The sequence below is a fragment of the Nannospalax galili genome, unplaced genomic scaffold, assembly GCF_000622305.1.
Source record: "Nannospalax galili isolate Female #2095 unplaced genomic scaffold, S.galili_v1.0 scaffold369, whole genome shotgun sequence".
NCBI lineage: Eukaryota > Metazoa > Chordata > Mammalia > Rodentia > Spalacidae > Nannospalax > Nannospalax galili.
Genome location: NW_008360318.1, coordinates 1,446,985 through 1,469,172, shown reverse-complemented (window position 1 = coordinate 1,469,172; position 22,188 = coordinate 1,446,985). Strand labels below are relative to the sequence as shown.

General features: G+C 41.7%; 1 protein-coding gene across 1 annotated transcript in view; it reads left to right on the top strand.

The window, feature by feature from the left end:
• Nek11 (NIMA related kinase 11) overlaps positions 1-22,188 on the top strand; it is a 331,808-nt gene that overhangs the window by 241,346 nt on the left and 68,274 nt on the right. Inside the window, 1 exon segment of the mRNA XM_029559675.1 lies at positions 2,745-2,805. Within this exon segment, the coding sequence (XP_029415535.1) occupies positions 2,745-2,805 (61 nt within the window).

The window sequence follows — 22,188 nt, the reverse complement described above, 5'->3', positions numbered from 1 at the left end:
CCAGGTACCACATCTTTTTCTGTGGCTTCTGGGCAGGCATGGAGAGCTACTATGTGATTATTAGTCTGACTATACCGACTGCAAAGGGCCAGCTCATTCATTAGCCACGTGTTCTGAAAAAGAAAGTCCGTGCATTTAAATCCATGGAAGTGTTTCAGAATTGAACCTTACAAGATGCTCTTCATACCTCAAAGGCACTTTGCTTTTATGGAAAGGTTGATAGCTCTAGGAAAAGGAGGCTTGAAGAGCATCTAAATTCATCAGCAAAGGAGCCATTTTGCTTTCCAGAGCTTTACTTTAGAAAGACTCTTCCAACTCCTTGGCTGAGGTGACTGAAGGCTGGCGGCACTGTAATTTGGCAACCGTGGAGATGTGGTGGTTTTCTCAGGCCACCTGGATCCACCAAAACTCAATTTAAACTGTGAAACAATAAGGAAGTACAAAATTTTCCATCAACAGCACAATCTCCACATTGTATGAGCCATGGCAGATGTTCCCCAAGACTACACCTCTGCTTACGCGCAGACATGGTATAGGAAGCCACAGAAAAGCTGGGTTTCACTGCTGTGTCCTTCTCCCAGGGAAAGTTGTGTTCAGATAAATGATAATTTCTGGAATACACAGAATGAGTAGGTTACCTTTCCTTAGCTAAACATCCGACAGTACATTAGAATTGTCTGGCCCCAGATATCAGTAGGGCTTAAGGTTGAGAATTGCCATTATGAATCGATACATGGGGGATGATAAAGTACACAAAAGAAAGCACTGACTTTGGGGTGAAGAACACCTGGGTATTTTTTTTCACAGACTTTGAAACATTTCTGTAAGTCTGAAATTATTTCCAAATTTCCACAAAGTTTAAATACATATAATTTACACTATTGGTCTTTATACCCTACTTTCAGTTTAGAAGTAGAAAATGACTTGCCCTTGTTAGGAATGTAAATTCAGCTCTGTCACTGCCTGTGACCTCTGAGTCCACAAGTCTACAGAGGCATAAAGGAAAGAGAGCAGAGGTCCCGCATGCTTCTGTTTGTTCTACTCGTTCTGTGAGCACATAACAAGATGCCATCTATGAACCAGAAAATGGGACCTCACTAGAAACCAAATCAAATAGTTCCTTGATCTTGGGCTTCCCAGCGTCCTCAGTCATGAGAAATAGATTCCTATTGTTTCTATGCTACTCAGCTCATGGTATTTTGTTATAGCAGCCCAGCCGGACTAAGAAAACTCTGAATTTCTACAGATACAAAAACTAAGAGCTGAAAAGTCAAGCTCTGGCCCAGGCCAGCACATACAGTGGACGAGCCAGGCTTAGAACCACCTGGATTCCTTTGTTTGGTGTGATCAGGTGCTTATGCAGATGGGGCTTCCTCTGGGAGAAGATGGCTCTCTGGAGAGTCTCTCTGACTATCCCTGTAAATTTGAAGAATCTAGGGATACAGAAGAAAGGCTCTGTGTTGCCTTCTTTGGTCTCTGTGTCTGGCACCTACCTCCCTATTCCTGGGCCAAATCAGGGGTCTTTATTCGGACCTCACTGATCAGCACTGAGCAGGAAAGCCCTCCTCCCCATTGCCTCTTCTTATATTCTGAGCACAAAATGATTCTGGGCTTTCAACATGCATAAAAAGTAGCTGTCCACTTTATGAGTGGCTAGGGACGTGGGACTGGGAGGACTTGGGGGAGGGAGGAATATGATCAAAATACACTGAAGTTTTCAAAGAATTAATAAAAATACTTTTAAAATTTTTAAGTAGTTGCACAAACTTGGGAAAGTGTGATGAGATCCACCGTAATTATGAAATGCATTAAAGTAGCCTGTCACAGTATTGTACATTATCCTAAAACTCACAGACACTTCCTGCAATATGAAATGTGATGCTTGGTTTGAAATGGAGCAGGTAATCCACGATTAATCTTCCTCAATGTTTGTGGCTACAAACCTGAAAATAATTAAGAGGTTCCACTTCCTCAGGTCATTAAGATGCTATGTTAGATTACTTACAGACTGCTGGGTAGAGGATGGATATTTATTTTGCACCAAAGACAACATTTGTTATCAAGTGTAGTTCAGGGAACCCCCTCAGCCCTCAAGGGTGATAGCTGACTTTTCTTGGAGATTGAGGTAAATGAGGAGAATAATTCTTCAATGTATGACTCCTTGAAGGTTACGCATTCTCATAAAAAGCAGAAAAATGCCTCCCTTGAGTCCTGCTGTATTTATTGATTAAATACAGTCTTACTTTTCATTCTAATAGCATTTATTATTTCAAAGATTAAAGATAATATTTGGTTATTATAGAAAATTTGAAAAACACAAAACAAAGGAGAAAATCAGAGCACTCACAAACTTATCTTTTGGTTGAAACCACTTTTAAGGGCTGGGGATGTAGCTCAGTGGTAGAACCCTTGCCTAGCAGCCATGAAACCCTAGGACCCTAAATGAACAGTAACAAATAAACTAAAACAATTTTTTTAAATTCACTGTTAACAGTTTTAGCGTATGCTTTTCCCATCAGAGAGACAGAGCAAGACATCTAGAAGTTAATATATAAACCTTTATACATACAAAGACGTAGATGTACGTACGTGTACAGGGAATTTTCTTTTTAAAAAATCACATTGTAAAATTTTGTAAATGTATTTGCGTCTGTTGTTTTAATTAGATGTGGCAGGACCATGCTTCTCTTTCATTAAATCTCCTTCTACTACACAAAGAGAATATATCTTTCTTGATTTGACAGGACAGCAATATTGAAACACTAGTCCGGTGTTTGGAAAACGTCCTGGGTTTCACCTCTCTGGGTAAGCTTCCTCAGATTCTAAACTCTATTCACATTTGCCAATTCTTTTGGAGTATCCAAGAAGTAGAAAGCCTGGACGGAATCTTACAGATATGCTCAACTTCCTCATTTTTCAATGGATTTTACATTATTTTTAGGAACAATTAGATGCAAATCCTTTTAGTTTACCACCTGAAACCAAAATAGCTTCACTCTTAATCTATTTTAAAAGTTAGATTTCTACCTAAAATGGTGTCTTGAAAAGACTCCATGGAAAAAAATTAAGGTTGATTGGGTAGGTGACATCTAAATTTCCTTCTAGACGGTATGATTAAAGCTCAGGCCAATATACATTGGGTTACACAACAGCTAAGAAACTTGAGGAAGAAATGCTTATTTCTTCAGTCTCCAAGAGACCTTCAGGCTCCAAGGATGAAATCAATGAAATCTGGTGGTCCTTTTTGATCAAGTAGTGGCCTGGCAGAACATAATAGATTTAGAGTCCCTGGAAGAGGACTCTCCTTACCCAGCTGGTCCTACAGAAGCAGACTGCATCCAGTCAAGCCGAAAGCACCGTCACTCTGAAGGTCAGTCAGCTATTGCGAGAGATTTGGTCTGAAAAACAAAGCTTAAATTTCTTTAGCATTGTCAGCCTCGATAAATGGGATTGCTGCACTTCAAGGATAAAACCCTATTTCTTAGCTTCTCTGATTTTTAAATCCTGAAAGCCCAACTGTGATAACTTTCAGCACTAGACAGTATATTTCCACACAGAGTATTCATAAAGATCCTAGATGAAAACAGCTGGCTTTTTTCAAATTTGTGAATGCTGATTTTAGAAATTTTTCTTATAAAAACCAAAGCAGCTTGGGGCTACAAGGAGACCCTGTCTCAAAAAGACCAAAACAAACAAACAAACAAACAAACAAACAAACAAAACACAAAGCAGTATTTTAGAGGAGATAGCAGAACAGAACCAACAGTGGAGCTTCCACAGGGCATTGCTCACCCCGCTGTTCAGTCTACACCATCTGTAGCTTTCACGGGGCGATCAATGCTCACCTCTGCTGTTCAGGGCTTTAAGCCTTTTCCTAGCCTGCACTGCATTTTCATGCACAAAGCCATAGTTGCAACTTTAGTTTTTTTTCCCCTTTTGACCATCACCCTGTACTCTCGTTACTGCACGTTAGTCGTATTTGTCAAGGATATCTCACTCCTGGGGATGGGCTAGAATACCAAGAAAGCTACCTGTGGTCAAATAATTTTCCCTCTCTGAACCCTAGATTAGATGAGGAATTTTCAAAGTGGTCTTCTTGGACAGTATTGGGCAAGGGGGTATGTACTGAGCATCACAGCGTCCAAAGGTGTATCACTATTGCTCCTCTCGGCTTTTCCAGAGACTGACACTGTATCTGGTAAAGAAGCAGCCCTTAGCAAGGATTTTACATTATTTTTAGGAACAATTAGATGCAAATCCTTTTAGTTTACCACCTGAAATCAAAATAGCTTCACTCTTAATCTATTTTAAAAATTAGATTTCTACCTAAAATGGTGTCTTGAAAAGACTCCATGGAAAAAAAAAATTAAGGTTCATTGGGTAGGTGACATTTAAATTTCCTTCTAGACTGTATGATTTATAGAAATGTATGTTGAAAGGCTGTAACAGAATACACATTCATCTCTGCCTGTAGTCCCACTAAATGGACAGTAAGGAAATAAAACTGACAAACCTACAGGAGAAAAGGGAAAGAAAGATGCTACTGAATTTGAGAGGCCAGAAAGCAGGCAGATGAATGGAACTGACTTAGAAAATGAGAAAATGTGCATGTGAATACTTAAAATGTATGTGGGAAGGAAGAGGGGAGAAGAGCTCGGTAACGAGAAGCAAGCCAACTAGACCTCTTGAACCTCATAAAGACACTTCTGAGAGCAGGGCGCGAGTGAAGATTAAATAGAAGATCACTTGACAGTGTGAATGAGCCACAATGGACCCAAACTCCCCTTTTTTCCACTAACACCACCAGGAGACTCCTTTCCACAATTAAGGCACAAAGCACTAGGTTTGATTTAGAAAGGATGTTAAGTGACAGAAGTGCTGGATTTAGGGTTACCAAGGACACATATCAGTTCACTTCATCATTCATGGGATGAAAACAGAAAGAGGAGGTGAAAATCTGAATGTTGAGTGATAAAATCTCCGGACACTCCTTGACACACCCAGTCCTCCCAAATACTGGCAGAGCAGCATAGATCTGCTCCAACGATGACTCTCCGAGAACATTTACCAGCCTAAGAGTCCTATGAAAATTGATATTCTACCAACGAAATAGCAAAGATGAGCCCTACCAGATAATAATCCTGAATCTACAGAAAGAGCTTAACAGGGCTTTTAATGGTTAGCATTCAGGTATGAACACATAACCAGATGGAGCCAGATGGAAGGCATAACACACAGGGGAAAAGTCAAAAGAGACCCAGGATACAAACAATGTAAGGAGGAAAACTTCAAAAACATCCCACCCTTTTATTAAATCTTAAAAGTTACTGAAGAACCTTACCTTGAAGAAACAAACAGAAAGAATTATCCAGAAAATAAGAAAAAGCTATTAAAATTACAATTCAATAGCAGGAAGGAAAAATTTAGTAGAAGGTGTGGGAGATACATTTCCAGAATGAAATAAACAATAAGAAAAAATAAACTAAGGTGATTTAGCATCTAATTAATGGAAAATCCAGGGAAGAACAGAAGTTGATGAGAGAAAGAAAAATATCTAGAGAAAATAAGACAGATTGTTTACAAAATATCAGGAAAAATGTTGTCTTATTTTTCAATAATACTGGAAGCTAGAAAGTAATAAAATTTGAAACTCAAATTTTTCTTATCTTTCTAACCACATATAAACCAAGTATATTTTTAAAAAATCTATCTGATCCATCGTTAATCGAGTGTGAGAGAACAGAAGCAATTTCAAGCATTCAGTCTCAAACACGATAGTGAGTAGCACGCTCACTCAAAGAAACCCACGACTGGTCAACGTGCAGAGAACAGGAGATTACTGAGTGCTCGGCCCTAAACGTGACATCCATATCACACCCTCTCCTCCTAAGGGGATCATTGCAGAAGAGGGGGCGGAAAGACCGTAAGAGCCAGAGGTGGTGGATGAATGCAAAGAAACCAGGTTTTCCAGACACAATAGGGCAGTTACACACATGAACCCATAGAACCTATGATAATATGTACAAGACCTACACAAGCCCAAGCCAGACAAAAACCCAGTGCAGAAGGGGAGGTGGTCAGGAGGCCCCAGCCCTAGCTGAAGAACTGTTGGCAATTGATAGCTGCTGGGGGAGGGAGACTCAGTTTTCTTTAAGGGTATGATGCTGGGTAGGTTGGCCAGGCTCCAGGGGAGGGACCTGTACCCAAGAGTATTTGATGGACACAAATTAGACTTCATAGGCCTTTTAAAAAACTAGACATGAAATGGGGTAGGAGTAGGAAGATGGGAGTGGATCTGAGAGGAGAGGGGGCCTGAGTACGATCAAAACAGATATGAAAATTTCAAAGACTCTATAAAAATATTGTTTTAAAATATGTATTTCTCATAACTTGCCTAAGAAAGTTCCTAAAATTATGTTATGTAAAAAGATAGTAAGTCAAGAAAGAGTAAATAATGAGCTTTAGTAATAAGTATTCAGCACAGGAGAGAAGATAAGGGTGTCCCAGCATGATATAAAGGGAGGCCACTGGATGACATCTGAGTGACAGGCCTGGATAGCAAGCCATTTAAACTTAGACTAGGACAGAAGACTGCAGGGATGGATGGGTATATCTCAGGGAGATGTGGACATAATGGATAACCTTACTTAAATTGATCATAATGAGAGGAGTTTTCAGTGGATGGATTAGAGAGAAGCAATCAGAAAACTAAGAAATGTAAATATATCAAGGCAATTATTAACTCCTGGAAAAATTACTTAGAAAGGAAATGTCGTCTATATACATTGTGTGTTTAGTATTTACATAATCATAATTTAAAGATTTAATTATTTAAGAATTGTGATATAACTATATTGGAAAGATAGGGGAAGGGAAGAGAGAGAGAGGAGGGAGGGAGGGAGATGGAATCGGGAAAGAAAGAACAAAATTCAGACTTTCCATGCATAGTAGAAAGATCATACCTAGTGAAGAATAGGAAGTTAAAAATAGTTGTATAGGCATATGATATAGAAAAAAAATACAAAAAAGTTAAGGAGTTGAATGTAGTTGATTTGGGGACATAGAAGTCACAGGTGAGTTAGGGAGTGTTTCCTCTCTTTCGATTGCTAACTTTAAAAGGTACTATGCACATGATTTCATAGATTATATGTCAATTTTTAAATGAACATAGAATAAACATGAAAATGCAGGTATCCCTTTGATATGCTGATTGCATTTGCTTTGCCTCTAACTCAGGAGTGGAATAGCTGGATCTTCACCACTTTTAGTTCTCTGAGGTACCTCCCCATAATAGCCATTCTAATTTACATAAATATATACAATTAAAATCATCATCATCAAGGAGCACTGGAAAGCAAAGACTAATTCTGTTTTCTATTACTTTAGTGAGCCTACTATCAAGACTGGATTAAGAATTTTGGATACCTTCATTACTGAGATTGTAGTAAACCCACCTAAATTTTTAAATAAAGAGGCTAATTGTAAAAGAAAAATACATACTTTGAAGTTAAAATCCTTCTTTCCAAATCCTCCAATTGCAAGACTGAATAGATTCATCAGAGTTGAATGTTTTAGCCTTGGAGCGTCTCTCTTCTTCTGTTCTAATGTCTGCTGAAAGGATTTATAAAATATTTCAGTGTTGGCCCCAAGTGAACTACTAAAATGCTTTCTAAATTTGTGTAAGAAGCCAGGCATGGTGGCACATGCCTGTAATCCCAGCACTTGGAAGCAGATCTCTATGAGATTGAGGCCAGCCTGGTCTACATAGCGAACTCCAGGCCAGCTGCAGCTACAGGGAGACCCTGTCTCAAAAAGTAAATAAATGAATGAAATTTAAAGACAGGAAGCCTTTTACTCTTCCTTTACTTCTTATTTTGGTAAAGTCTCTGTGGTATGTTTGTGTTTGTGTGTGTGTGGTATATACACGTGTGTGTGTGTGTATATGTGTGTTGGTGTGCAAGGCCAGAGGAGGATGTCAGGTGTCCTGCTCTATCACTCCCTGTCTTATCCCTTTGAGACAGAGGCTCTCACTTTATCTGGAACCAGGCTGGCAGCCAGCAAGCTCCAGTGATTCTCCTATTCCCATTCCCCCACCCCTTCCCCAGCTCTGGGGTTATAGGCATGTGCACGTGGCCACACCTGACTTTTTTTAAAAAAATGTTTAAAATGTGGGTTCTGGGGTCTGAACTCATGCTTGTACAGAAAGCACTCTTATCTGCTGAGCCATCTCTCCAGTACATGACTTATAACTTCTTTTTTTTTTTTTTTTGGTCTTTTTGAGACAGGGTCTCCCTGTAGCCCCAGCTGTGTCCTAGAACTCATTATGTAGACCAGGCTGGCCTTGAACTCACAGAGATCTGCCTGCCTCTGCCTCCCGAGTGCTGAGATTAAAGGCATGAGCCACTACGCCTGGCCTATAATTTCTTTTTAAAAAAATATTTTATTATTTTTATTTTATGTGTATGAGTGCACTGCCTGCATGTAAGTAGGTGCACCCATGTCATGCAGTGTGTCCACGGAGGTCAGAAGAGGGCTTTGGATCCCCTGGAACTAGAGTTACAGACAGTTGTTAGCCACCATGTGGGTGCTAGGAATCAAACCCTGGTCCTCTGCAAGAGTAGCCAGTACTTTTAACTGCTGAGCCATCTCTCTAGCCCCAACTAATAACTTCTTATAGTGATTTATACTACCTGGACAGTGGGTACTACTTATATGGAAGGCTCTTTTAATTATAGCTGCAGGGATTGAGATGATGGGAGCAGGCGCATTTGAACTATTGTGTCTAGAAAGGGAACTCAGAATGAGCCTCATTATATACAAGGAGCCACTTTTAGGACTTTGGCCACTTCTCTGTCATTACATAGGAGCTATGAAAATAATCCCTTCTTACAGACTCATGAGAGTGAGAGTCTAAGATTGCTTAGGTAATTGGTATTTGCTTTGCTCTAACTACAGTTTTGGGAAGCTTGTTGGCTATAATGGTAATTATTAATCACTGTGGCCATTAATGTATCTCAGAATGTTACCAGAATCTAAGGGACAGTTTAAACTTGAATATGTGAGCCTTAAATATAAGCCTTGTTACTAAAAATGAAACATGAATTGAGACAGTTTTACTTATATTCATCATCAACCTGTGCACATCCAGTTGCCCACTAGCATGTTAAGCTGTTGTCATCCACAAACCTTTTCCAGCAGTTTCTCTTAATCCTGTAGAAAAAAAGAGAAAAACAATAAAGATGTCCTCTTACAGTTACTGAGCAAGTTTTTACTTCGCAGCCCAGAAAATGTGGAGTGTGGTGGTTTGAGCCCGTTTGATACCAGATTCAATTTTATTGTGACTGAGAGCAGGGTTAGAGGTATTTTCCCTTTCTGTATCACAGATGACTGGCCTACATAGGGAGTCAACATTTGTGTAAGGTCCATAGATATTGAATTAGAAGGTGCCCCTTTGTCTTCAAAGTTCAATGTGTTGACTCTCTGTTACAGCATCGAGGTCAGATAAGACCCGTGTCTCCTGTGCTTCAGCACATCTCAGAATCATTTAGAGGACGTAAAACATGGGTGTGGTGTGTAGCCATGGATTTGTGTTCCTAACTTTTCCTCATGTAGCGTGCACAAGTCATTGGGGCCTCCTTGGAACCTGCATCATATTTCTGCCTCCTTCTCAGTTTCTGTATCAGACATCAGGGAGGTCTAGCAGGTTCAAGCACTTCATAAGGCACTGGATGCTGAGACCCATTTGGAACACATTCTCAACTACAAAATGGGAGCTGAACAGACAGTGTAAAATTTGTACAACACTAAGGAGCACTTCTTACAGGGAGAACCCAGTAGGTGCTTCTTCATACATAAAGGACAATATGTCATCCTAAATTGAGGCACTACATTTATAGTACCCAAACTTATCCTAAAAGTTTCCATGGGGGACAAGACTCAAGTCTACTCGTGAACTGGATATTGAGTGACTCTTGGTGGGATTAGGGAAGAGAAGGAAGAAAAAGGGGCAGGAAATGAGGACATGGCCAAGCATGTAGGCAGTGGCCATTTTCCTAAGCACAATTACTTTTAAAAACAAAACTTGGGGAGCTGGAGAGCTGGCTCAGTGGTTAAGAGCACATGGCAGCTAACAGCCGTTCATAACTTCAGGGGTATCCAATACCCTTTTCTGACCTCAGGGGGCATTGCATGACACAAATGCGCTTACATACATGCAGGCAATACACTCATACACATAAAATAAAAATATTAAAATATTGTTTTTAAAAAATAAAACTTTCATAGTTGGAATACACATGGCATATTTCTTTTCTCTAAAAATATTTATGAAGTTTATCATGATAAGCTAGATGTCACAAATGGAGTGACTGAGAAATCAAGGTTTCTGTCTCATTGTGTTCCTAATCAGGTCAGGATGATAGACAGTCCCAGGGCTCTGATGAGTACAACACACACTGAACAAGGGCACAGCTCAGGGAAAGTGGAAGATTTGGAATTCCTGTGTCTGTGAGGGAAGAGTAAAGTTATGTTGCCTATAGAGTTCTCTGATCCAAGACATAAAGCAGCACAGGGCATTATTTCAAAAATCACTTGATGATTGAATAAAAAGATATATGTAGTGCTCCAGAGGGTTAGGAGACGTGTCCTCTAGACAGGGCCAAGGAGAGTGAAAACTCAGAGGTAGAAAACCATGGAGTGTATTCATGGAACTGTAAAGATGTGTGTTGCTACTGGAATGGAAGCTGTGGGCAGGAGAACAGATTGGTGAACGTGGCAGGAGAAACTTGTATGCCATTTAAGGAGTCTGAACCTCATCCTAAATGCCAGAATGGCTTTTCAGCTTGATCAGAAAAAGCTTACCTTCAACAAGCAATGAGGAGTAAGTTGATGGAGAACTGCCTGTGAATTATCATCACACAGACAGCAGATCCAGTGTTGCCACAGTAACCATTCAGGCCACCCTCAGCTCCTTAGAAAGGAAAATTCAGTTGCCATATTTCTAATAATCACATTGTAAGCCATGGTAACATATAAAACCTAACTCTTCAGTGTCTGGCAAATTAACTCTCTTACTGAGAATCCCGCAGCAAAATGGTGCACGTCCTTTGTGCATCCAGACTGGATGGAAACGCTCCGAAACCATTGCTTTTTGTGATTCCTTTAGTGCTTCGGGATGTCTGATCTGTTTGGATGTTTGACAATCTCCTCTATTCTTCCATTAATTTGGTAACCCTAACATCTACTAAGTGGTACGATCACTCTAGAGCAGAGAAGGCATCAGAGCTTGTGACTCCCTCGGCGACTTCTTTGCTGAGCTCTCAAACACTAAGCTGTTTAGTGCAGGGATAACTGACAGCCTGGCACAGCTGATATTTTTTCACCTTGACAAAAAAAGAATTTCCTATAATAATTGAAGTGATTTCAACACAGTGTTTTATCTTTGGCTATTGACATGTTGAGCTCCTAGGAAGGGAGTGGATATTTTGGGTCATAAGCCACTTGGATCATTTTGATGTGGGTGCACAATATGTATTTGACACAGTCCCATCTGTTTTTGTCTAGTAGAAATTTAAATTTTTATAACTTCTTTAAAGCTTGAACTAATGCAGTAGATTCAGAGGTAGTGATAGTTTACAGAGACCCTCGTTCATGACTGCTACCTTGCCAGATACCCTCATTTGACAGATGTGGGGCAATGGGGAATGGGCAGGGAAAGATTTTATAACACAGGTAAACCTTTCAGCAATATTGTTAATTGTCCTTGTTACTGTACCCTTACCAAAGAGCACTGAACAATTCCTATTATCTAGAAAAAGTTCCTACAACTAGATCTCAACAGCTAAGAGAAACTCAGTCATCGTTAATTCATTACCCCTACGTTGTGGTTTCATTGAAGGCAATGATGTTTATAGAGCGAGTGCTGTACCTTGCATGGAGGGTACAAAAATAGGTTTGACTTGTGTCCTGTCTTTGAGGACTTATGGTTTCATAGACAAGGGTCTAAATAACTATAAAGAGATGAGAGAGTAAAGATTCAGAAGAGGGGAGAGTGCTTTCATCTAAGGAAGCAGAAGTCATAAAGGAATGTTCAAGCATTTAATAGCCTTTGAGATCATCCCTGACACAGAATAGGCTTGGCCACCAGGAGGTGAAGATGAAGACAGAAGGGACATAAGGAGGTGCACTGCTGGGGACAGCAGCCTTCATCGAGAGTGTTCTTGCCGAGTCATTATGCATGTGGCTATGGCTTATGACCTAGGCAATTCATTTTCATTCTTTTCAAATTTTGTGTGTTTATTATTGTGTGTGTGCATGATGGTGGGTGTACATGCCACAGAATACATGTGAAGTTCAGATGACAGATTTGTGCCTTTGTGGGTTCCAAAGGTTGAACTCGGGTCCCCATGCTTCCACGTCCAACACCTTTTCCTGCTGAGCCATCTTGCTGGCCCATATTCTTTTGTTTTCCCTAAAGAAATAAGGTCTTATTTTTCTAAGCTATTGTTAGGGGAGAATCTGAGGCCAAAAAATAATGAACATTTGCTATAGTGAAGAGCTTTGTAACTGTGAAGAGAAAACTTAAAAAGCCTCCAAGAAGGTCAGTAGGAAAGCAAAGGCAGCCTTTGCAGTGTTATATGCCAACATCTCCTCTTCAGGCTTTCACAAGAGGCTAAGGAGTAGATGACACAAGAGGGTCTCTGATTTACCTTCCCTGCTGCTAACTGTATAGGGAGCAGGTGCTGCATACAGCAGTAGTCAGATTGACTCCCAGTGAAGTGAGTACCTGTCCTGTGTTCTCACCCACGTAGAGGACCATAGCAGTGGGAGCTGTGGGTGTACAACATGGAGTGCTGCCTACAGAACCACAAACCTGGCCCTGGGTCTGCCTAGCTAAGTGCTCAGCTGAGCTTAAGAAAGAAGAAGGTGTGCAGATTGCCCAGCATCAACCTCAGCCCTGGAATTCGCTCATTAATATTCCTGGGTCATCTGACTTCAGGCAGCACAGAGCCACCAGTATGCTTGCTTGGGTGTGGCAGTTGCTAACGGGCCCTAGTGAATGAGCAGATTAACCTGTCCATTGGAGCTTCAGAGACTGCTGGTTCTCAAAGGAAAATAGTAAGCTATTCTTTCTGATAGTAATTAGACACCAAACCAATTGCTTCTTTCTTGAGGCAACTTCTGGTTCAGTCATTAAAAGAAATTTATCCCATTATTTAAATGTAGTGTGTATTAGTCAGGGTCCTCTAAAGGTACAGAACCAGCAAATAGAATAAATTCCAATTTGGGCTTTATTGGGCTGGTTTATGTCATAGGAGGGTAGGTAATCCGACAATGGCCATCTGCATGCTGGTAAGGCAGAGAACCCAGTAGCTGATGAGTCCAGGAGACTGGAAGGTGCGTTAGAAGAGAGTGGGCTCAGGTACAGCCACATTCCGAGGCTGAAGGCTGGGAGTTCCCAGGGGAGTCAACGCTGAAAGACTGAAGACGCTGGATCTGCAGTTCCTAGCTCAGGAAAAGTGAAGCCTGCCTGGTTTGCTCCACCTCCGCCTTCATTCCATCCAGGTCCTCAGCCTGCTAGATGGTGCTGCTCACATTCAGGGTGATTATTTGCTGCCCTTTATAGCCACCCTCTTGGAAATGCCATGCCAGACACACCCAGGAGTGTGCTTTCCTGACCCTCTAAGCCTCTTTCAGTTCAATCAAATCAACAATGAAGATTAACCATCACATACTTAGTGTTATTAATATGAAAGTTAGAAGTGTGAATCATGCTGCATTCACCTATAAATCACTTAATTATGAAGTAGGTATGGATCATTTCCTGGCACAAAATGATTCTTGGGTATACATGGGAACATCAGGAGTAGTTCATGTTTTCAAGGAACTTCCAGATTAGTAGGAATGTTAACACATCTGGACCAATACTAAACCTCCAGACAGAATGCAGTGAACACCCAGTGAGAGGACAGATGGGATGGAACAGGCTGGTGCTTCTCACACTGTAGGATGGATGAGAATCACCAGCTGGCTATCCCTCATCCCCTACAGGTGCTGGTCAGTAGGTTTTGGGTAGAGCCCAGGAGTCTGCATACTTAACCAGTCTTGGCAATTCTGGTCCAGGGACCACACTTCCAAACCACCAGGATCTGAAACCAAAGACAGAAATGCTCTCACTGCCAGCAAAAAAATTTAAAAGGGCTCATTTTTAAGTTTTGATAAATCAGACAAGGCTTTAATAAAAGTGTCTCACATTCAAATTTTGATATTTATGACCTCATTGAAGAATGTTATTCACAACTGTTTAACATTTACATTATACTAACTTGAGAGAATTAAATACACTGACCCAGAAAAAAATATTTGTATGGGAACGTATCTTGCAGAATTAGAATTACATGTAAAGATAAACATATAAGGTATGATTACCATCAGTGTTACATGTAATAGTGTAAAACTGAGGCCACAATAAATGCTTAGTAATGGTGGCTAGTGTATCTTCTAGAACAAACTTTCTTTATAGTTGATTAAGAATGATGGTGTAGGGCCTGGAGAGATGGCTCAGCAGTTAAGAACACTGACTGCTCTTGCAGAGAACCCAGGTTCAGTTGCCAGCACCTACATGGTGACTAATAACTGTCTATACTCCAGTTCCAGGGGATCTGACATCCTCGTCTGGCCTCCATGGCCATTGCATGCATGGGTGCACTTCCATACATGCAGGCAAAACACTCATACACATAAAATAAAAATAAATCAATCAAAAAATTTTAATAATGATGGTGTAGCTACATATTCATTGGTATGAAAAGTGTCATAAAATAAGTATGCAAAACTGTATTTGATACACAAAAAAATCCTGGAAATACCAAAGTGCTAATAATGCTTTCTTTGAACTGCTTACCTTCTCTGTGTTTCCTAACTTGTCTGCAGTGAACAAGAATGACTTGGGTGAGTCTTTGCAACTGAAAGAGAGGAAAGCACTGACATGCTTAGGTATTTTAGTCTTCAGGTTAATGCTACAGAAAAGCAGGTTGTATTTTCAAAGCTACGAGTCTCCATGTAGGCAGATTAGAATAACTGAGCTCTTTACACACAGCTCCTGTCTGATGGAAAAGTACTGCCTGGCTTCCATATCTCCCTTTAACCTGGACCCACATTTAATGACTACATGTCATCCCAAACCAGACACTTTTTCTTTTTCTTTTATTGATAATATGCTGTCCTTAGAAGTCGCTTTGAGCATATTCAAAAGGAAATAAAAATTTCCAAAACCCTGAACCAGTGTTGCTTTTAATATTCCATAAGATTCAGTTGAATATTTTGGGGGGAAAATAGCCATGTCAGTTTATTTCCTGTCTTCTGGTATTTACCATCACCCCTGCGAGATGACAAGGGAGTTTGCCTTTCCAAGCTGACTTACTGTCGGTGTAGACACTGGGGTGGGTGCTATTTGTTATTGAGAAGAGGCCCTGTGGTGGGTGCCGTAGGGGTGAGGGAGGTGATATATAAATTTGCCTTGGGCCTTTACGAACAATAATGCACAAACACATGTACACACAAACACACACACACACAAACACATACAATTCATCTAATTTTTATCACAGCCCTAGAAGACAGATTTTTTTTGTATAGGTGAGGAAACTGAGTCACAGAGTCAGGACTTAAACAAATATCACTGTCAAGACTCAAACCTAAATCCTCTAACCCAGGTCACAGATTCATCTAATGCGTCCCAGTTCCTTCTAGTAGGAAGGCATTTGGGTGGTTCTCACTTTGGCCGTCTTCTTCCCTCTCCTCATGTTGGCTTTTCTCTTCCAATGTTGCTTGGCTTTGACACAGCTGCTGCCACAAGACTGCCATCAACTTGCTTATATGATGACTTCTACCCTGTGCTACTGTAAGTATTCTCCACAATAGCTAGGATGAGCACAGGGTGGTAGTAATGATTACATTGTCATTTCAACTGTCGCATTTACCACATACTCAAAGGAACCAAGACAACCATATCCAGTCTCCAAACCCTCCCCTCTCCAACCCCAGTTGCCTATTTAGGGGGCTGGGTTCTGCAGGAAGCAGCCTCTGACACAAAGTGATATTGACAGGATATGTATGCATAAGTGCCCCCTGGGATTGCTCTTTGAGGTCAGAAGAGGAAGGACCCAGGGCAAAGTACTGGGAGAAACTGAGCAGTGGTCATCCTTGACAAGGTTTAGCCAAACTCACAGGGAGCTTGGAAGCCATCATAGTTTTCCACATAGACCAAAATGGCCAAATTTTCTCCCTCTACAATGGTTAGTCATTAACTGAGGGCCACCTGGAAGGGCAGGGCTGAGACAGCTCTTGGCAGTTTTAGAAGGGATCCTAGTTGGAGGCCGTCTCCAGCACTCCTAGCAGCTGAGGTAGCACATCCTTCCTCGAATCTGGACACCTTGGGTGTAGGAATAGTATGGCAAAGACAGCCCGCAGCCTACTTGTAGATTTCAGACACTTCGACTGCTGTGCTGACAGTCACAGCCATCACAAGAGAAGCTCAAGGAAAAAACTTCCCAGAGGGTGAGCCAGCTAATCCTGTCAGCAGAGTGGAACAGCTTTCACAGTGCTCCGCTGACACACAGACCTTCTCATAATAAGCTGTGGGGTTATCATCAGGACAGGTGGGCAGGGGTGAGATAGCAGATGTAGTTTCTCCCACATTTCATCATCTTGGAGCAGGGCTTTTTCCCGATGATCTGATTCTGGTTTTATTTTTTTAGCCAGTATATCAAAATTCTTATATGGGGGATTAGAATGAGCACTCATTTAGGGGTCTGAAAACCACAGTTCTAGTCCAAGCTCTGCCCTCTTCATTTCCTGACTCAGCAACCCTGTGCAAGTCCTACAGTTTCTCGTAGCCTCTGTCTCCCCATCTGTGAAGTGGAGGAATTTGTCTTAAGGAGTTTTATAGCCACCTCCAGCTTAGAATCACCATGATTTTCCATCATTGAGGTCAGGGATCAGCAAACTGTGGCCTGCAGGCCAACCCCAGCTCACTGCCTGTTCTTATAAATAAAATTTCCTTAGAACATAGCTTGTTCATCCCTTTACTTATTCCTGTAGCCGTTTGCATGCTGTGATGGCAGAGTTGAATCACTGTAATGGAGATTGTATGGCCTGCAAAGCTTTAAATGGTGACTACCTATTCCTTTTCAGGAAGAGACCCCAGTCTGTGTGAATCTTCCAACACTTCCCATTTCAAAGAGTAAGAGAAATAGGGGCCATGCGATCATGCTTTTGCAAACATTGACAAAGTCAATCACGGACAAAGAGTTGATGCCTGTCAAGCAACTACTATTTTCTGGGTATGCCTTAGGAACTTGAGGGAAAGAGGAGAGAGTTAAAGGATAGATGGGAAGTGTTCTAAGAGACCAGCACCCTAAGGTCAGTACCTGCAAGGATTACTGACTAAGCAATGTCCCAGGTGCTTAAGTGAGATCTCCTCCCGCTTCCGCCCCTGCAGTCCTGCATCAGCTCTTTGTTACCCACGTGGCAGGATGTTCAGAAGGAGGGCAAGCGCAGACTTTTGTTTTGTGACCAAGGTCATTGGTCCAGCAACTGAAATGAATAAAGGGAAATTTCAGAAGAAAGAAATGAGAGGAGACTCTCTCTTCTGGTAAGATGTCAACACTGTCAAGCTGTCATTCCTACAGGGAAAATAGCTCTGTTGGGGAGAGACCACAGGAATAGGAGGAATCCTGACAGTATTATTGCTATGATCTGTGCTTTGCATTTTTCAGGAGCGTGGCTTCTGCTTGCTTAATGCCTCTGTACCTCTTCCTATCGTTTTGTTTTCATCTTGTTGTCAAAGCACTTCCAGGGGTGGTGTCAAGTGTTATAATCCTCATCTTTCTAAATTTCACAGGTGAGCAGAGAGACTTCACAGGATTTCGCCTGGATACCTAATACTTGCAGCACTTACAGATGCTCCAGCCATTTGTCTCTAAGCATTTAATTAAATCACTTAAATATAAACTTAGGAAACTGAGGCTCAAGGAGCAGCCTGAGGCCAGGTAGCTGGTGAGAGCAGAGCCAGAGTAGCAGCTGTGGTCCACAGAAGTGATCGCTTCTCCCATCGCCCTCATTCTGCTCCTTCGTCCTTTCCTTGCTGCAGTGTCACATGTATGACATACAAACACTGACCTTGAGAAAAATGATGGAGGCAGAGCGAAAACAAACGCCAGTCAACAGTAAGCGCGAGATGTTATTCTCTCCCAACGTTAAATCCTTGGCAGAAGAAAGAATAAGCGACTCTAAGAAATTCTTGAAATCACAAGCGTCTGACATTTATATCTATGTCTGACACACACTATTTTCCAGTTGCACGAAACTTCTCTTGAAACTTATAAGGAGAAAAAGTAATGTAGGAATTTAGGATTCATCCATTTATAAACAAAACCTCTAAGAAAGTAGAACTCTGGAACCAGGGCTCACACAGTTACTAGAACTCCAGGCTCAGGTGGGAGCCACACACTCAGGATTTAATGAAATCTTATCTTTGAATCTGTGCTTTGAGAGCTGATGAGACCATGGAACATATGCCGGGGGCTCTTAAAGCTCTGCTCATGTGCGCCGTCTCTCCTCAGTTCACTTACCTGGGAATTTGGATCCTTCGGTACCCACTCCTCAAACCCAGCCCAGTGATAACTACTACCTCCATCTTCTGAGTGCTTGGATGTGGGTGGGGAAGATCAGGGACTGGACGGACCCACACCCACCCCCAGGCCTCTGTGAATGTGGAAGGAAGAGGAATCCTGAGGAAGAGTGGCAAGAGTTTGTTTAAAAAAGAAAAAGAGAGTTAAAAAGGAAAAGAATGTAAAAACCCACCGTGATGGGTCCAGAAGGTGAGGAAGGAAGGAACGGCTCTAGCTTGCTTTCTGAACGAAAGGCCCTGTGTTGCCTTGTTATACTGAACCCAACACATTATATAGCATAACTCTTAAGACTTGCCACTCAAAACATGTTCCCATGTCCAGTCCCAGTTATTTTTGTCATGACTGTTAAATGTGTTTGTTGCTGGAACTGGATTGAGGATGGAAACCACCTAGGGGTTGGGTTTATTTTCTCAGCCAGTTAAAGAATTAGAAGGCAGGAAAAACCAGAGAGCAACAGGCAAACAAACTTCTTACGTTTACAGACAAGTACGCCAGTCAGCACTCATCAAAGAAGCTTCTTTTGCAACAGAGACTATCACAGACTTCCACAATTGGTCACACACAGAGAATAAGTGTCTGTGAGATGCCCAACCCTAAGTTACACATCTGCAGTGGAACCTCTGCACCTAAGGCTCATGGAACATAGTGAAACAAGGGGTAGAGAGAACACTAATGCATCTCTCAACTCTCATCAATGAAACTCCCTCATGCAGCAGAGGGGATGGACACAAAAGGACATAAATGGCCAAAGCGTAGAGAATAAGAGTCTGCAGAGTGTGGGTCCCTGGACAGGACTCCTATATTAAACTTCGCCCACCCAGGGCTCAGGGCTCCCATTGAGGAAGAGGGGGCTGAAAGATTGTAGGAGCCAGAGGAGGAAGTGCATGACCATATAGAAAGAGAATCTTTCAATCTCCTGGGACCTTGCTCTTATGAACCTACGGTAATAGTGTCAGCATGCACAAGAGCCATGCAAACTCAAGCAGACAAAAACCTAGCATAGAACTGGAGAAATTGGCAGCAGGCCCCAACCTTAGCCAAAGAACTATGGGCAGCTGATTACTACTGGGTGAGGGAAAGTTGATCTTCTTTAAGGGAGTGACTCTAGATAGACTGACTAGATCCCAGTGGATGAACTTGAATTGAGGGATATCTGGATTCGCTAACTTGACTAGATAGGCCTTAACATAAAAGACAGAATGCATGAAATTCAGTAGAGGGGGTATGGGAGTATGTGGATGGGGGAGGAAGTATAAAGACAATTAAGATGTTTTGTATGAAATACACAAAGATTCAATGAAAATATACAAAAAATGAATTTTTGTGATTTTCAAAAATTCAACAATAGAAAAGCTTTGAATTTTTGTGGATTTTCATACAATATAATCTAATGGTATTTAGATCCCTTCTCCTATCTGCACCTTCCCTTATTGACTCCCACCCAATTTAATGTACTGGATTATATATGTAATAAGACCTATACCATCTAATTTGTGTCCCCAAATGTCCCTCAGTGTGGGTCCATCCACTGGAGCCTGCTTAACCTACCAAGAGTCACATCCTTGCAAAGAAGCTTTTATTGAAAGATAAAGACTCATATCCATAGGTCACTCCCACAGGGAGCAAAGCTCTCTGCAAGTGGAGAAAGGGACCCAAAAACCAAAAATCCAAGTCCCCCAGGGAGGGCCTGGGTTCTACGGATTTTAGTAGTTTTTTTTCACCCCTAACTTTGTATTGGTCAACTTAAACAAAGAAGAGAAAGTTGGTAGGTCACAGCCCCAAGCTGAGGTATGGCCAGGGTTACATAACTCTACTTTAGCAGGTGAGTTGAAGGAGCGCTGGAGTTAAAAATAAGTCCTTCCTGCCAGACCATGAAGAAGCAGGAAGTGGACCACGTTTTTCCTTCCTCAGTGACCCTGCTTGCTTATTAGGATTTAGTCCCTTACATGTTGTCCTTTTCTTTAACATAAAACAACCACTGTTCATGTCAGAAAATGGGATGGAGAAGATGCAAAAGCTGCCCACTAAGAAGCACTGAGAGGAGGTTTATTTGCTTTGAGCACCAAGCTTTGCCAAACCTGTAGCTTGAATCGCCCTGTTTCTACCCTGGGGGCTAGCATCTTTCCCAGCAATGCTGAGATCAGCCAGCTTAAAATAACCTGCAGTTCTCCTGGAAATTGCTTTGACCTTTTATCTACATAAGCCTTCCGGACTTGCCAGTCCTCTGCAGAAGACCGGAAAGGAGCTTACCTTTCACCCTTGGCAGAACTGATTTCTGAGCTCACCTGGAACGTACCTGATGTGCTCTAAATATTTTAGGAAGTTTTCAGGTTATAGGCAAGCCATCAACCTGTAGGAAATGAACCCCCAAGCTGCCTTCTCCCAACCCCAAGCTTTGCCTAACGACAGATGTCTGCCCTGGTCAGGGCTGGTGGGAAGATGAGCGCTGACAGGAAACTGCTGTCCATAGGAGTGAGAGGGAGGAAACAATCAGGTGTCAGCACTTGTGTCTGTAACATGAGAACACACGGTCATGTACTAGGAAGGACAGACAGGCTGTTTCACTAATTGAAATGTGCCCTATTCAAAATTCATACTCGTAGACTCAATAATTTTATATCTAGGGATCTAGCTTGAGGAAAGTTCAGATAATCTTAGAAAGTTATGCAGTATAAATGGCATCTCAATGAAATCCATAAGGACAAGAAGTTCAAAGTGGAGCGCAAGCCCTCAGGGCTGTCCAAAAGGAGGGTAGACATGAGAAATACTAGAATTTACATTTAATTTTTATACTTTAAAATATGAAGGGACAAATAGCTTTACTAATACATTAAACAAGCACTGATCCTTGCTTTCTTGGGGGGGTCCCCAAATCAGTCACATTTACATGAGATTTGCCCAGAAAAGAGCAGGAATTTAAATTTGTAAATGAATATGAGGCTAGGAGCATGCACAAAGTTTTGCTGATGTGGTAAGAGGCACCATGGGGGATATCCCTAAGGAAACAGGGAGTTTCTACTCCAGCTCCAGGGAGGCAAAGCACTAGGGTTGATTCATCTGGCCTGAAGCCCTGCTCTTTAGACAGCACAGAACACACCCTAGTGAGCCAGGTGCAGCTTCTTAGAAACCTGTTCTAAGTCCTCACCCTTCGGTCACAGCGTGTTTTATCAGGGCCTCTGGGCTCTCCCAGGAAGAACTGTGGTTCTCTCCTTTCATTAACAGCTCTGCCTTCTGCACCCACTCACCCTTCCGACTCCATTGTGCTACGTTCAAGGCTGCAGGCGACCCTGAAGGCCTTTTGCTGTCCTTTGCTAAAAAAGAAGAAAACAATTAATGCTCAAGTATGAGATTAAGATAAAGGGAAAGCTGAGTTTATTAGCAAAAGTTCCTAGTCACTGAAACAAGTAGCACACCTGTTAAAAGAGAATGATGCAAAGCTCCCCAAGAATGATACAAAGCTCCCCAAGAATGTTAGTGCATATATATATGTGTGTGT